The sequence below is a fragment of the Eumetopias jubatus genome, unplaced genomic scaffold (genome assembly GCF_037043125.1).
Source record: "Eumetopias jubatus isolate StellerSeaLion01/CBP00866 unplaced genomic scaffold, mEumJub1_p1.0 scaffold_3, whole genome shotgun sequence".
NCBI lineage: Eukaryota > Metazoa > Chordata > Mammalia > Carnivora > Otariidae > Eumetopias > Eumetopias jubatus.
The window spans coordinates 130,995,989-131,010,691 of NW_028274809.1; the positions used below are offsets into that span (position 1 = coordinate 130,995,989).

Consider the following 14,703-nt stretch of genomic DNA (forward strand, 5'->3'; position numbering starts at 1 on the left):
GGGTGATGGACATTGGGGAGGGTATGTGCTATGGTGAGCGCTGTGAATTATGTAAGACTGATGAATCACAGACCTGTACCTCTGAAAAATAATACATCATATGTTAATAAAAAAAATTTTTTTAAATAAAAATACAATAATGGGGGGGAAGAGTTCCCTCACCATAGATAGGTGGAACCAACCACATGTAATGAGCTTTTTCTACTTCTCAACACAAGACTTTTCTGTCATCTCCTTAGACCCAGACACTCCTGAAATTTCCCTAATAAGATGCCAAAAACATAGTTGTAAGACAAGCAGCTGCTGGATACATGGGAGGGCTCTCTGACACATCCTCAGAAGGAATTCTGAATAATTTTCAACCATGGTGATCTTGACATTGCTTGGGAGAGTGTAACCTATTGTTAATGAGACCTATATTTAATTTACCCATCATCCGTATCACCTAAATACAGACATAATATTTGTTGTCAAAAATATTTTATATATATATTTACATTATATATATATAAAACACTATATTTGGGCGCCTGGGTGGCTCAGATGGTTGGGCGTCTGCCTTCGGCTCGGGTCAGGATCCCAAGAGTCCTGGGATCGAGTCCCACATCGGGCTCCCTGCTCCTTGGGAGCCTGCTTCTCCCTCTGCCTCTCTCTCTCTCTCTGTCTCTCATGAATAAATAAACAAAATCTTTAAAAAAAAAAAACACAACACTATATTCGTTATCAACTTTTCTAACATGGTCTGGGTAAACTATGCTTCTAACTGTGTGCACAATATTGAGTGGTTATTTGGAAATAATTCAGAAATTATTCAGAAATTTCAGAAATTCTGAAAAGCTCATGATTAAGCAACACATATAGAACAGATATCTTAAAGTCTCTGGTTTTATCTACTTTTTAGCATTTTGCTGCATCTGCCTACTCCATGAAATAGAGCAGAATTTCAAAGATAAGAAAATCAAAACAATTTATTTAAGTGATTGCTTAAGGCCAAAACATTGTCAAGTGGCTGGGTGGAAACTGGAATCCAATTTTCATTTCTGTTCCATTCTTCTTTCCACTAAACCCTGCTTTCTGAAATGCCGTTTTCCTTAAGGAAATTTCCGTTCATCTTGATCCATATGTTTGTTTGCTTTGCAGTGCCTAGGATGCAATTCAAAGAACGAGTATATACTGGCAATGAAAATGACGGGCAGATAGTTGCAATGATCCACAGGAGTGGAGACGTTCACTACAGGTCTTCAGTGAGATGCTACACCCGGCAGGGTTCTGCACAGGTGATGACAGACTTTGAGGAACGTCCAAACACTGGTAGCTCCATCATCACATTTCTCCCTGGTAAGGTGGAGCTTGAAATTTTTATTTGGCATTTGAGGAAGCCAAGTTGTTGATGAGAAATATCAGGAAAAGACACCTTCTTGACCTCAACAAGCTTATGATGTGGTTTTGTGTGCACTATGTGATAATAAGGTGAAGTAGATTGTAACAGATTGAATCGGTGGTCTTTTTGGTGTCTGTATCAGTTTATGAATTAATTTCCAGTGATGTGCTATATTGTTTATTCAAAACGAATTTGGTGGTATAACAAATATGTAGATTTTGCAATGCTGGGAGATAGTGTTCAAATGAGAGAAATGAAAGGAAATAGAGATCACACTTTTAATGTGAATTCAGAGCCTTAAAATGTTCTATCACTGTGATCCTGTAATTGTACTAGAAACTAATCCTGTAGTCAAATTAACTCTGATTGTCCTGTACAAGGTGGATAAATTTGCTTCCTAACCATAATGCTAGAAATTCATACATAAAATTGGTATTTGTTCTTTATCCCTTGTTTTCTAAGATGACTTACAGAACTTAAAAACAGACACTGGAGAAAGAAATTTCCTATACAAATAGGGGCTCTCATTGTGTATGTTCAAACATTTAGTCATTGATTCAGCAAATTTTTTTTTAAAGATTTTATTTATTTGACACACAGAGAGACAGCGAGAGAAGGAATACAAGCAGGGGGAGTGGGAGAGGGAGAAGCAGGCCTCCTGCAAAGCGGGGAGCCCGATGCGGGGCTCGATCCCAGGACCCCGGGATCATGACCTGAGCCGAAGGCAGACACTTAACCACTGAGCCACCCAGGCGCCCCCATTCAGCAAATATTTATTGGAGGCTTATTACACATCGGATACTCTTCTTTGCACTCTCAGTACAGCAGGGAAAAAGACAACATCCATGCCCTGTGGTGCTTATATTCTAGTAGCCCAGGTGTCCTTTGGGGCCTGGGAGGTGATTGGGATGTCATGATGGGATGGAACTGACGTGCTGTCATTATCATTGCTCCAGGTGAGACCGAAAAGCCTTGTGTCCTTGAGCTGATGGACGACACACTCTTTGAGGAAGTAGAGGAGCTCCGCCTGGTTCTTGGCACCCCACAAAGTGACTCCCCCTTTGGGGCTGCAGTTGGGGAACAAAATGAAACTCTGATAAGGATCCAAGATGATGCCGATAGTAAGTTATTTCTTGTCCTCGCCTGTAAATTGGGAATTGAAACCCATCTATGTTAACGCTTTAGGTGGCTCAGAAAATAATCCCCTCTTTCTGACAAGGGTTTTAAAACAGTTGAGAAATAGGAAAAAAGACTAAGATAAATGGGGAACCAAATAAAACATAAAGTCGATGTTGGAGAATGTGCTTTACATCTAATGCTAAATCCCACATGTTCATACCTCCGGTAGGGTAGAAGTAGCCCCGGGCCAGCAGTATCTCCCTCCCCTCCCACTCTCAGGGACCCACTCCTATAAGACTTATGGCACATAGAGGCTGCCAAGAGTACATGCTCTCTGGGGCTGGTTGATTCCCAAAGAAGGAGCTGGATGATACACACTCAGTTTCTCCTAACCCACTCACCAATAATGATGGGTGAAGGGACAGAGAGAAGCCATGAGTGTAATACTAATTAAGTTCCGCTCATATGGAAAGAGACATTAGACATGAAGAAAAAGCATTTCCTTTACATTTTAATTTGTCCACGTTTCCCACAATTTTAGAGACTGTTATTAAATTTGGAGAAACCAAATTCAGCGTCAGTGAACCCAAAGAACCGGGACAGTCAGTGGTTGTAAAAATTCCAGTGATTCGCCAAGGAGATACTTCAAAGGTTTCCATCGTGAGAGTCCACACCAAGGATGGCTCCGCCACCTCTGGAAAAGACTATCACCCTGTGTCAGAAGGTATGGGAGTTCCTGGGGCCTGCCCCCAGGGGGGTGATGCTCACACTCTTGAGAAAAAGAAGAGAAATATCCAACTGAAATAAAAATAGGCATATTCCTTTACATTAATCTCCATCAGAAAAATAATGGCAGTAGAATTTAGTTCCAGAATTTTCCTTTTTGACTTACGGGGTTTATGCATGAGCACTTAGGGAAATTTTGAGTAGACTAGATGACCTTCTGTTCTGAGTCTACTTTTACTTTTAATAGGTTTTACCTTCATTATGGTAATCGGATGCTAAATAATATCTATTCTAGAATATTCTAGTACACTAGTACACAAAATATACATGGTAGCTGAGATAGCTTTCTAGTCTATGGAACACCAATGATCTAAAACTTCAAGGTAGAAAATTTTGTGTTAATGGAGGTCAGTAAAAGGCTGGTGGAATGCCACGCAAAAAGACTATGAATTTTCTGGGCCTTTAGGATTTCCTTATAGGTGCTTTTCATCCATCCCCCTCCTCCTTCAAATTTTTGGACCATTTCACCATTTATTTTTATGAGGAATTAATACAAGTCAGTTCTTTGCTCTATGAATTATCTGCTGACAGAATAGATGTAAATTGATGTGTAAAGTTAAGTTTATAAATTATGTAGTTGCTTATTCACTTTGTGTCTAGTTTCCTACTTCTTACTACCAACAGTCTTTAGTTCTTGATCGTAGAGCTTCAGGCATTCATCTTGATCTCGAGACTTGTGAAAAACAAAGTTTAGAAAGTGATGGATAGGTTTTACTAAGTTTGTAATAAAGTTGATGAGACAAGAGAAAAAAAGGAACTTGTTTTCTTTGCATCTACGGTAAAAAGTTTGACTACTGCAGAGCTTCAAAGTTATCCTCAGATTATTCTCTATGCAGAGAATGACAATATATTTGAAATAAATCACATATAACCCAAAAGGAGAGGAAAAAATACTGATTAGCTACTAAATTAGAAAAATCTAAAACAAGTCTTTCTATAATGAGCAAGAGCAGGTTTTACATGAAGGAAACATCTTCTAAAGATGGATAATATGACCTTTAAGAGAAAATGTTTTTCTTAGAAACAAAATAATTCTTTTTGCTGAAGCACAAATAAAAATTATACCTCTGTGGTAAACTGACCAATGAAGTCAGGAAAAGGTTAAATGACAGTAAATCAGCCTGTCTCTTATATCCCATAAATGTAAACATGCTGTTTATAATGCTCATGATAAAAATTTAATCTCTTCTGACCCATATTCTAATTTCTCCCTTATGGTCAAAATTGAGGTCAGTCCCTTACAAATAAACAGAAATAATAAAGATAGAAGAAAACTTAAAATATTTTTTGTGCTAAAAATATCTAAAATGACAGATAAAGACTAAAATAATTGAGGAAACTTAATTATATATCATCTAGCATGTATACTGTAAGAAAACAACAATTTAAATATTTAAGGGGTGGCTCAGTCCGTTGAGCGTTGAGCGTCTGACTCTTGGTTTCGGCTCAGGTCATGATCTCAGGGTCCTGGGATCAAGCCCGGAGTTGGGCTCCTCACTCAGTGGGGTGTCTCCTTGTCACCCTACCCCACACCCCCCATGCTCTAGCTCTCTCTCTCTCTCTCACATAAATAAATAAATTAAATCTTTAGTAAATAAATAAATATTTAAAATAAATACTTAAGCTTTTAACTTCTTAGAAATTGGGTTTCTGTAATTCTGGGGGTTATAAAACTTGAATGCTTACAGGGCTAAAACAAGCAATGAATGAGGGAAATATGAGGGGAAAATGACAAGATGGGAACATTACTGAACCAGAAAGTCCATTCACTGCTGAGAAAACCCTGTACTGTCAGAGCCAGCTGCCTTTAGCCAGGCAGGAAAGTACAGAAGAACTTTAAAAAAAAAAAACAAAAAAACTGTGTTTTCCAATGAAATCCCCAGATATTTTTGGTTTTAGAAACTAATACTCTTTTGTTTTTATTTTTATTTTTTTTAAGAGGGAGAGAGTGCACGAATGGGGAGGAGAGGCAGAGAAGAGAGTGAATCGTAAGCAGGCTTCATGCCTAGCGCAGAGCCCAGCACTGGGCTCAGTCTCACGACCCTGAGATCATGACCTGAGCCAAAATCAAGAGTCAGACACTTAACTGACTGAGCCACCCAGGTAGCCCTAGAAACTAATTTTCTAATGAAATGTCACACAGGTCAGACCGAACAAATTGGTGGGCTGGAAATGATCAGCTGTTTTCATTCTCTGATACAAGAACCCTAAATTCTCTCTGGGTATGAGAAATCTAAGACTAATAGACCCTAAGAACACACGAAGCCTAATGTGGAAAATGGCTATATCTAGAAAGAGAACTCATTTTATTTTTTTTAATTTTTTTTTTAAAGATTTTATTTATTCATTTGACAGAGAGAGAGACACAGCCAGAGAAGGAACACAAGTAGGGGGAGAGGGAGAGGGAGAAGCAGGCCTCCCGCCGAACAGGGAGCCTGATGTGGGGCTCGATCCCAGGACCCCAGAATTATACCTGAGCTGAAGGCAGACGCTTAACGACTGAGCCACCCAGGTGCCCCCAGAACTCATTTTTAAGAGGAATCTGGCTTACTCAATTTTAAAGAAAAAAGTCTTTTTCATAATTGACAAAAAAATAGAAGTAGCAGAAGAAAAACACATTGGAGACACATTTTCTTCTGCCACATTTTAAAGAATTTATAACTGAGAATTAAAATGATTGAACTTCAGTTCCATCAGAAACAACATCTGCTATCTTCTCTAATTAGAACAATTATGCATTATATTTTTTTAATTTTTCTCCTGAGCCAGTTTCTCAAGAGGTATAGTAAAACCAACAAAAAAGTTTATCCAAATCTCATGGTATGGGCAGCTGCTGACTCTTGAGTTCAATAAAATCAATTAATTTTTAATGTTTGAAGACTTTTCAAATGAATCGTTTAAAAAGGGTATTTTCATAATTGAGTTTAATTCTCATTACAATGAAGCAAATTTTTTTAGTGAGGAGAGACAGGATTAAGGGAAGCATAGCATTCCACATTCATCCAAAAAAAGTTTTTTAAGTTTCCAAGATTAACATCAACAACAGAAAAAAGTCTTTTTAAGATATAATTTGATATAATATTAAAAAGCTCAACAATTTTATATCCACCTTTAATTATCCATATATACATAATGCAAATGCCTCTCACACTTCATAATACCTCCAATTGTAGTCACCTGACCTGTGTCCTGTAGATTCAGAAATTTTGGAAATTAGAGGCCGGTTTATCTGGTTATGCCTCAGTATTAGAACTATTGATCTGTTCCACAACTTAGTGTTTTTTCGAACTGTCAGTCAACAAATTAATTTAGTAGCTTCTGATTAGAATTTTCTTCAGATGAAATGGAATAGAATGGAAAATATTCAGATACAAAGTGTACAGTAAAAATAAGTGATGTTTTTCAAACTCAGGATTCCATTTTATTCACACACACACCTACACACGCACACATGCACACACACATGCGTGCATACACAAATATACTGGGCCACAGTGTACAATGTTTTCCTCATTGTGAGTCACTGTCAAGAAAGCTTGACAAAAATTTCACGTGTTCCTATGTAAAAGACTTAAATCTGTGATTTTTGCATTTGTAGAAATTGAGTTTAAGGAGGGAGAAACCCAGCATATTGTTAACATTGAAGTAATCTTCGACGGGATCAGAGAGATGAGAGAGGCCTTCACTGTTCACCTAAAACCCGATGAGAACATGGTAGCAGAGACGCAGGTATGTACTAAGATATGGATAGAAATTCAGGGCCAGCTGGGGTGCCTGGGCAGTTAAGCATCTGCCTTCGGCTCAGATCATGATCTCAGGGTCCTGGGATCAAGCCCCACATCAGGCTCTCTGCTCAGCGGGGAGTCTGCTTCTCCCTCTCCCTCTCCCTCTGTGCTCCCCTCTCCCTCTCTCAAATGAATGATAAAATCTTAAAAAAAAAATTCAGGGCCAGCATTTTAATTGGGGAAAATACATATAAGCATCACACAGTGTACAATAGACTACTGGGATTTTGTGCAAGCCTTTATAAAGTTGATGTGCATAATCCCTTTTTCACCTCATAAATAAATTTTGTTCCTATTACTCTTTCTTTGAAAAATCATGTGTATAGAAACTCAGGGACTAGAGTCACTGAGCCCCACATCAGCCCACTTAGTTTTCTCATATCAGTTGGCAACCACTGAATTTGAGATTTATTTCCAGAGAGAAGGCATCATCTCGACACAAAGATGAGATTATGAATTCAGGGCTACCGCTCATTAAAACATACATTTTAATCCACAACACAGTTTGCTAACCCTCAAAATTCCCACTGCTAGTCCTAGCTTTATCAATTGATGTCCAGAGCCTCAGTGACCAAATGTTATGGTCCTAATACTGATGTTCTGTGCTTATTAAATTCATATTGTGTCATCAACCAGATTTTCTTCAAGGTAAAGATTTTCCACAGAATTTTCACCTTTAAACATTAAATAATTTTTTAAAACTAAATAATTTTAGGCACAGACCAGTGTTTATTATATCTATGCTTAAATTTACTCTAGTTCTTTTATTATTTGTTTTACTATTGGTATGAGATCAAATTGGGGAGATTTTTTTCCCTTAAGTATTTCTTATCATTTTGTAATCTTTACTACTCGATGGTATTCCTGCTACAGTGCTTACCTTTTTTTTTTAAGTCATATTTAAAATTCAAGAAGTATGGGCAGAAAACCTTTAACACATATTTTTTATAAGTCTTGATGACATTAAAAATGATTTAGTGTTATTTTTATAGAGCACTGTATTAAACTCTGGGGTGAAAGGAACAGAGATTCATTCAAATTGCTTTAAGTGATAACAGCTTTTTACAAATGCAAGTAGATACAGATTTGGAAACTGTGATATATAAGATATTAGAAGGTTATTCAGGAGCTAAGACAAATTTATCAGCAAAGTGTCTTGGCACCTTACCAAGAGATGTTCCTAGACTCCTCTCCTGTCTGTGACTCAGTGTCTCACTCTGCCTGGGTTTCAGGCTTTGCTTCTGGTCTCTGCTCATTTATTTTTTTTAAATTTGTATTTAAAGCCAATTTAGTTAACATATAGTGCATTATTCATTTCAGGAGTAGAATTTAGTGATTCATCAGTTGCATATAACACCCAGTGCTCATTACATCAAGTGCCCTCCTTAATGGTCTCTGCTCATTGAGAGCCTTGATTTTCGCTGGCATCCCCGTCAGCATGGCTATGCTATCACATGACCCCTAGGATCTGCTTTTTCTTAGCCTGTCACTCAGCATTCCTCTCCCTAGCAACTAACTGGCTTTTTCATGGATCTTCCCTGCCATAACCCAAGACAGATTCAGCCACTATCATCACAATTTGGAGAAAAAAAAAATAGAACCCAAATACCTCATGGGCCACTGGCCAACCCAGGCTGCCCTGGGCTCATGTACCCTCCCCAACTGCCATAAGACATGGCCAAGTTTGTCAGGGTCACCTAGAACAAACCACAAAAGGCCTGTCGCCCTGCTGGGGCTCTGCATGTGACAGTTTTCATCGTAATGAAGCCAGGGGCTTGTCAAGCATCATGTGTATCATACTATACAATAGAAGCTCCTAGATCCAAATATTTCAATAATCACAGATAATTATCTTTTCCTTGTAGGTGACCAAAGCCATTGTGTATATAGAAGAAATGAACAGCATGGCAGATGTCACTTTTCCTTCTGTCCCTCAAATTGTGTCATTATTGATGTATGATGACACTTCCAGAGCTAGAGATAGTGCTGGACCGATGTCTGGCTATCCTGTCGTCTGTATCACAGTGAGTAGGAAATTGACAAAATCGAGAAAAATTGTAAAATAGCTAGTTAAAATAATTATAGATGTTAATCGATATAGCATTGACTTTGCCATGAAGAAAGGAAAGTGGGAATACTACAAGGTATAAGCTTTGAACTTTGGATATGAAAATATCACATTAATCAAATAAAGCTCCCATTTTTCTTCCTTATCCAACAGAGGTTTATTAACTGATGTGTACACAGTGTGTTATCTCGTGTTATCTCAGGGTCTGCCATTGATAGAAAAATAAATAAGGGTTGAACTCTGCACTCAAGGAACTTAAAAATAAAGAAGAGAAAAATATATAGGAATCAGTCATTCTACCAGAGGGCAAGATGTGATCATTACCATGAGAATGTCACCAGCCAGCTAGAGATGCAGCTCCATGTGTGAGGCGAGGCTTGGGCTGCTTAAGTGGAATTTCAACAGTTGAAGATAAGAGTTAGACAAGGGGAGGCCGTTCCAGGAAGAAGCGATTACAACACAAGTGACATCTAAAGAATAGTATTAAAAAATGGCATATTGTTACTACTTTTGTACTTGCCTTTTCTTGACTTTAAATTCTAAGTTCCTTGTGAGCAAAACTGGGAGGTATTTATTTTTATATAACAACAGCCTTGGTATCATGACCTATGTCAAATAGGCACATAATAAATATTTACTGAATTAACAAGGCAGAAATAATAATTTGGTGCCAAGTTATAGAGGTCTTTACATGTGATGTTAAAGACTGGGCTTCATTGGTGGGGTGGGTAGCAGGGGGGTTCTTGGGCAGAAGTACGGTGTGAGAAGAGGGGGTGTCACCTCGCAGCAGTGTGTCCCTTGACTAGCAAGACCCCAAATGAGATGAGAGGTGGTGCTGGGAATGGGAAGGAAGGCACCCACTTGAACACTGCAAAAGAAGAATCAGCCAAGGTCACTGACCTACTTGGGGGGCAAGGTGAGAGAGAAGAGGGAAGGAGGGAGGGAGGGAGAAAAACAAGAATGATTTGGGATCTCGGAGATTCCTGAGATGATGCAGAGAATAACAAGTTTATACACATCAAGTTAGAGTGGAACTGTGCAGGGGGCTGTTTGAAATCAGAGTCCATGAACACTGTTAGGACTAGAATAGAAATGTGAAGGTTGTGGGCGCCTGGGTGGCTCAGTTGGTTAAGCGACTGCCTTCGGCTCAGGTCATGATCCCGAAATCCTGGGATCCAGTCCCACATCGGGCTCCCGGCTCAGCGGGTAGCCTCCTTCTCCCTCTAACCCTCTCCCCTCTCATGCTGCTTCTCTCTCTCTCAAATAAATAAATAAAATCTTAAAAAAAAAAAAAAGAAATGTGAAGGTTGCATGAATAGCATGTAGCAATGGAAAAAAGCATCAGGGAAAGCACTAGGCTAGAGAGCTTGAGAGTCGTAACTTCCACATTGTTCTGTACTGTGGTCCTGACAGTTATTTGTTTCCTGTAGGCTTGCAACCCTAAATACTCAGACTATGACAAAACAGGCTCTATTTGTGCAAGTGAGAACATCAACGACACCTTGACCCGGTACCGATGGCTAATTAGCGCACCCACTGGCCCCGATGGCGTCACCAGCCCCATGAGAGAAGTGGACTTTGACACCTTTTTTACATCATCCAAGATGATCACCTTGGATTCCATATACTTCCAGCCCGGCTCCAGGGTGCAGTGTGCGGCCCGCGCTGTGAATACCAATGGCAATGAGGGCCTGGAGCTGATGAGCCCTATTGTCACCATCGGCAGAGAAGAAGGTAATGCGCTGCCATTTTCACATGAAGACCACTGAAATACCATGGAATATTATCAATATCTGATCTCTGGTTATTAGTTCTCCCAAATGCCCCCATATATTCCTTAATACTCATCAAGTACTTAAAAAATGACATCCACTTTCACAAAAATATTTATTAGAAAATAAATATTTATTCATTCCACATTTTTTTTTGATCACCTATTATATGCCAGACTATGCTTTCTGCTGGCACTCAGAAAAAGGAAGCAAGACTCTTGTTCTCGATGAGTTCACACTCAAGCTAAGGACACATATAAATTTTAGTCTGGACAAGGCACAGTGAATGTGACTAGTTCTATCCTGAGTGGGTCAGGAAACAGGAGTGTTGAAAACAGCAGAGAAAAACAAAAGCATGAGCAATGACTCATAGAAGCATGGAAGAACATGCAATATTCTGGAAACTACAAGCAGAGAAATGGGGAAGCAGGTGAGAGGGAGAGTGGAGAGGAGATGAAGCAGGATGGTATGCAAAGGTCAGATCTGGACAATGTGGCTCCTATGTGATGAGTTGGTTGTCGCAGCAGTAGGAATTTGCTGGGGACGGGGACAGAGGAATGTCAGTGCAGGTGGAAAGGTATCCAAAGTGGCCACAGCTTGTGATTATAAGGGAGGTTGTGTCCGGGGCTGGGGCCCAGACACATGGCAGGTGGAGAATAGAATGTAGCTGGAGCAGCACTGAAAAGACAAAAAATCCAATTTATAAACTCATCCTTAACTCTGCCTGGGAACTTTTAAGTTAGATTTTAAAAATAACAGTCTGTTTTTAAGATTCCATTTTTAAAACTTTATCTGCATCCAGTGGTTCAGAAGTATATTTGTTGCATAAAGAAAGGTTATATGTACCACCTTCATATACTCAGGATGAATATTTATTGATGTCATATATAGTAAACATGCTCTTTTGTTAAGATTAAAATACATGGTTATTAAGACCAAACTATTACATTGGTACCAAAAGGAAAAAAAATTAAACAACGCCTTAAAATGAGTCCCCCTATTAATAAAATAGCCCAGATGCTGGAGCCTGCCTCTGATTTTATCGCTATTCTAATAAATACTTGTCTATTTCCTTTGTTTTGTACAAATAGAAAAGAGATTATATATTGCCTAGTGCCCTTAAAATTATAAACCAGCATCTTAGTCCCTTTCATAATATTAAAATGAAAATTCATCACAATTCTTTTAAAGGAAATATTGGGGGCAGATTTTCATGTCAAAATGCTTGAGAATCACTAAGAGATAGATGATAGAAAATAATCTTATCATGTGTTTCCATATGTATATGGGTATATCAGTATCAGTATGTTTTGTATCAGTATGTATATTATAAATTAAAATTTATGATACACATACCGAAAGAAGTTACATATAGAGAGAAAACTCTACTGTATATAGTTCTCTGATTCTAAGGAGACTTTAGTTTTTGTTTTACAAATGAACACGTTTTTAGTTTATTTGGTTATAAATAATGATACTTTATGACTAGTCATGCACATTATTCTAGAATAAGCATCCAATTCACTTAATTAAACCACAGTTAACTTTTTTCCTGCTGGCTTTTAGTCCTTTTTTACTGTATCTGTCCACATTTTATATTAGAACGATTTTGTAAATATGATTATAACCTAGAATGTCCAGCACGTATTAAAGTACATTGAACAATAACTGTTATTTCTCAAACTTTATAAACTACCTGAAATGTAAAGAAGTAGCTACTAAACTGTCTGCTGCACTTACTTCTCACGCCAGGGTCTTTGGCTTTTTTACAGCTGCTCTTAGCAATGCCTTAGTCCACAGAGAAGTTTTAATTTTATTATTTAAAAAACTATAGTGCCCAGGGGCGCCTGGGTGGCTCAGTCGTTAAGCGTCTGCCTTCGGCTCGGGTAGTGATCCCAGGATCCTGGGATCGAGCCCCCCATCGGGCTCCCTGCTCGGCTGGAAGCCTGCTTCTCCCTCTCCCACTCCCCCTGCTTGTGTTCCCTCTCTCGCTGTGTCTCTCTCTGTCAAATAAATAAAATCTTAAAAAAAAAAATTATAGTGCTTAGCTTAAAAATATTCTTTCAGCGTTGTCTATTACGTTCCTTGAGCATAAGTACGTTCATTTTTCCCTGAGGTCTGTGTCAGCCCCGGGTGCCGGGGGCAGTGGGGGCAGAGCCGTTCTCAGCCAAGCTGCGCTACACGGGCCCCGAGGACCCAGACTACACAAACCTCATCAAGCTCACGGTCACGATGCCACACATAGATGGTAGGTGGCTTGGGTAAGCAAATCCATGGGAGTGGTGTGGGCTCCTCATTACCTGGTTTATGCCACTGAATACCTGAAATCTCCACGCAGATGATAAGATGTTCATTTTGCAATGTCACCTTCAAGTCTTTCTGTTTCTTTCAAGTGATTCTGCTTTCTTTCCATCCTGTTTTTTAAAGTCTGACAACTTAAGCCTTCTTTAATATTAAATAAATTTAATACATTGTCCAAACACGATGGAACAAAACTTTGGTCCATGTGCTAGCTTTTATGAAATGGTATGACTGCGTCTTTAAAACTCTTGAACTTGGACTTCCAGTAAAGTATTTCAGTATCTCATTGAGCACCTTCAACATGTATTTGCTGTTTCATAGCTGGAATTTTATAAATCCAATTTATAAATGGTGTTCATTTTCTCCAGATAGGAAAGTGTGGCCAGAATTTGTGAGTCGATAACTTTATCCACACTGTCGACATTTCCCCAAGTACAGAAAACATCTTCAAGTTCTGTTCTTCTCAATTGACTCTATACCTAAATTGTTAATATTAACTTTATGACTTGGTAGTTAGTTATATTTTAAGTAGCTAAGCGAGAAGAAACATGAGGCAGTATTAGGAATGATACGGTAGAATTTATCTTTCTCAGAAAAAAGATATAATTCTGCTTTTTCTGCTTATTGCAAACCCAAATTTGTGTTGGTGGGAGGTGGGTGGACAGGAATCTGCACCTCTTTACAGCATAATGTGGGTCTCACATATGGCCAGCCTATCTCTAGACTCATGTTGGAGGTGTGACTCAGAGGTGCAAAGGGCCAAAGGGGGACCCATCAGCAAAGGGCCAAAGGGGAACCCACCAACAGATCCTAATAGAAAGACTGGTCCCTCATGCTACTCCTACAGCTGACTTTGCATTGCCTGACATAGTCAATAGACACAGCTCTGCCAGAACATGGTAGAAGCTGACCAGTTCTTTTGTGAGGCCAGGGTTTTGCTCTGGGAGAATCTGAGAATAAGAGGAGGGAGATATTCCAGGAGAACACCTCTCTCGTGGTCCTTTTTGCTGCATTGCCCATGGCAGGGCTCAACAAACTCTGGCTTCTGTGCCAAATCCAGCTTACTTGCCTGCTTTCATATGATCTTGCAAGCTAAAAAATGGTTTTTACGTTTTTAAATGTTTAGAAAAAAACAAAAGATTTCGTGGAACACGAAAATTATACAAAATCATAATCCATTGTGCATGATAAAGTCTTATTGCACAGTTATATGAATTATTTTGCATGTCATCTGTGGCAGCTTTCATGAGACACAGACCTTATGGCCCACAAGTCCTAAATATTTACCATTTGACCTTTAGCCAGGAAGTTTGCCAAACCATAGCTTACACTGTATAGTGGTATTTTTCAAACATTTTAGTCTCAGGACATCCTTACAAATTATTTAGGATCTCAAAGACCTATAGTTTTTATGAGTTATATCTATAAATATGAACTGGATTTAAAATTAAAACTGAGGAAATATTAAATACTTACTTTTTCATTCATTTA

At 38.8% G+C, this 14,703-nt stretch overlaps 1 protein-coding gene across 1 annotated transcript in view; it reads left to right on the forward strand.

Moving 5' to 3' along the window:
• FREM2 (FRAS1 related extracellular matrix 2) overlaps positions 1-14,703 on the forward strand; it is a 155,388-nt gene that overhangs the window by 123,587 nt on the left and 17,098 nt on the right. Inside the window, exons 9-15 of the mRNA XM_028107332.2 lie at positions 1,141-1,338; positions 2,338-2,502; positions 3,042-3,224; positions 6,885-7,015; positions 8,937-9,095; positions 10,570-10,873; positions 13,028-13,159. Coding sequence (XP_027963133.2) covers positions 1,141-1,338; positions 2,338-2,502; positions 3,042-3,224; positions 6,885-7,015; positions 8,937-9,095; positions 10,570-10,873; positions 13,028-13,159 — 1,272 coding nt within the window. The remainder of the gene's footprint in view (positions 1-1,140; positions 1,339-2,337; positions 2,503-3,041; positions 3,225-6,884; positions 7,016-8,936; positions 9,096-10,569; positions 10,874-13,027; positions 13,160-14,703) is intronic.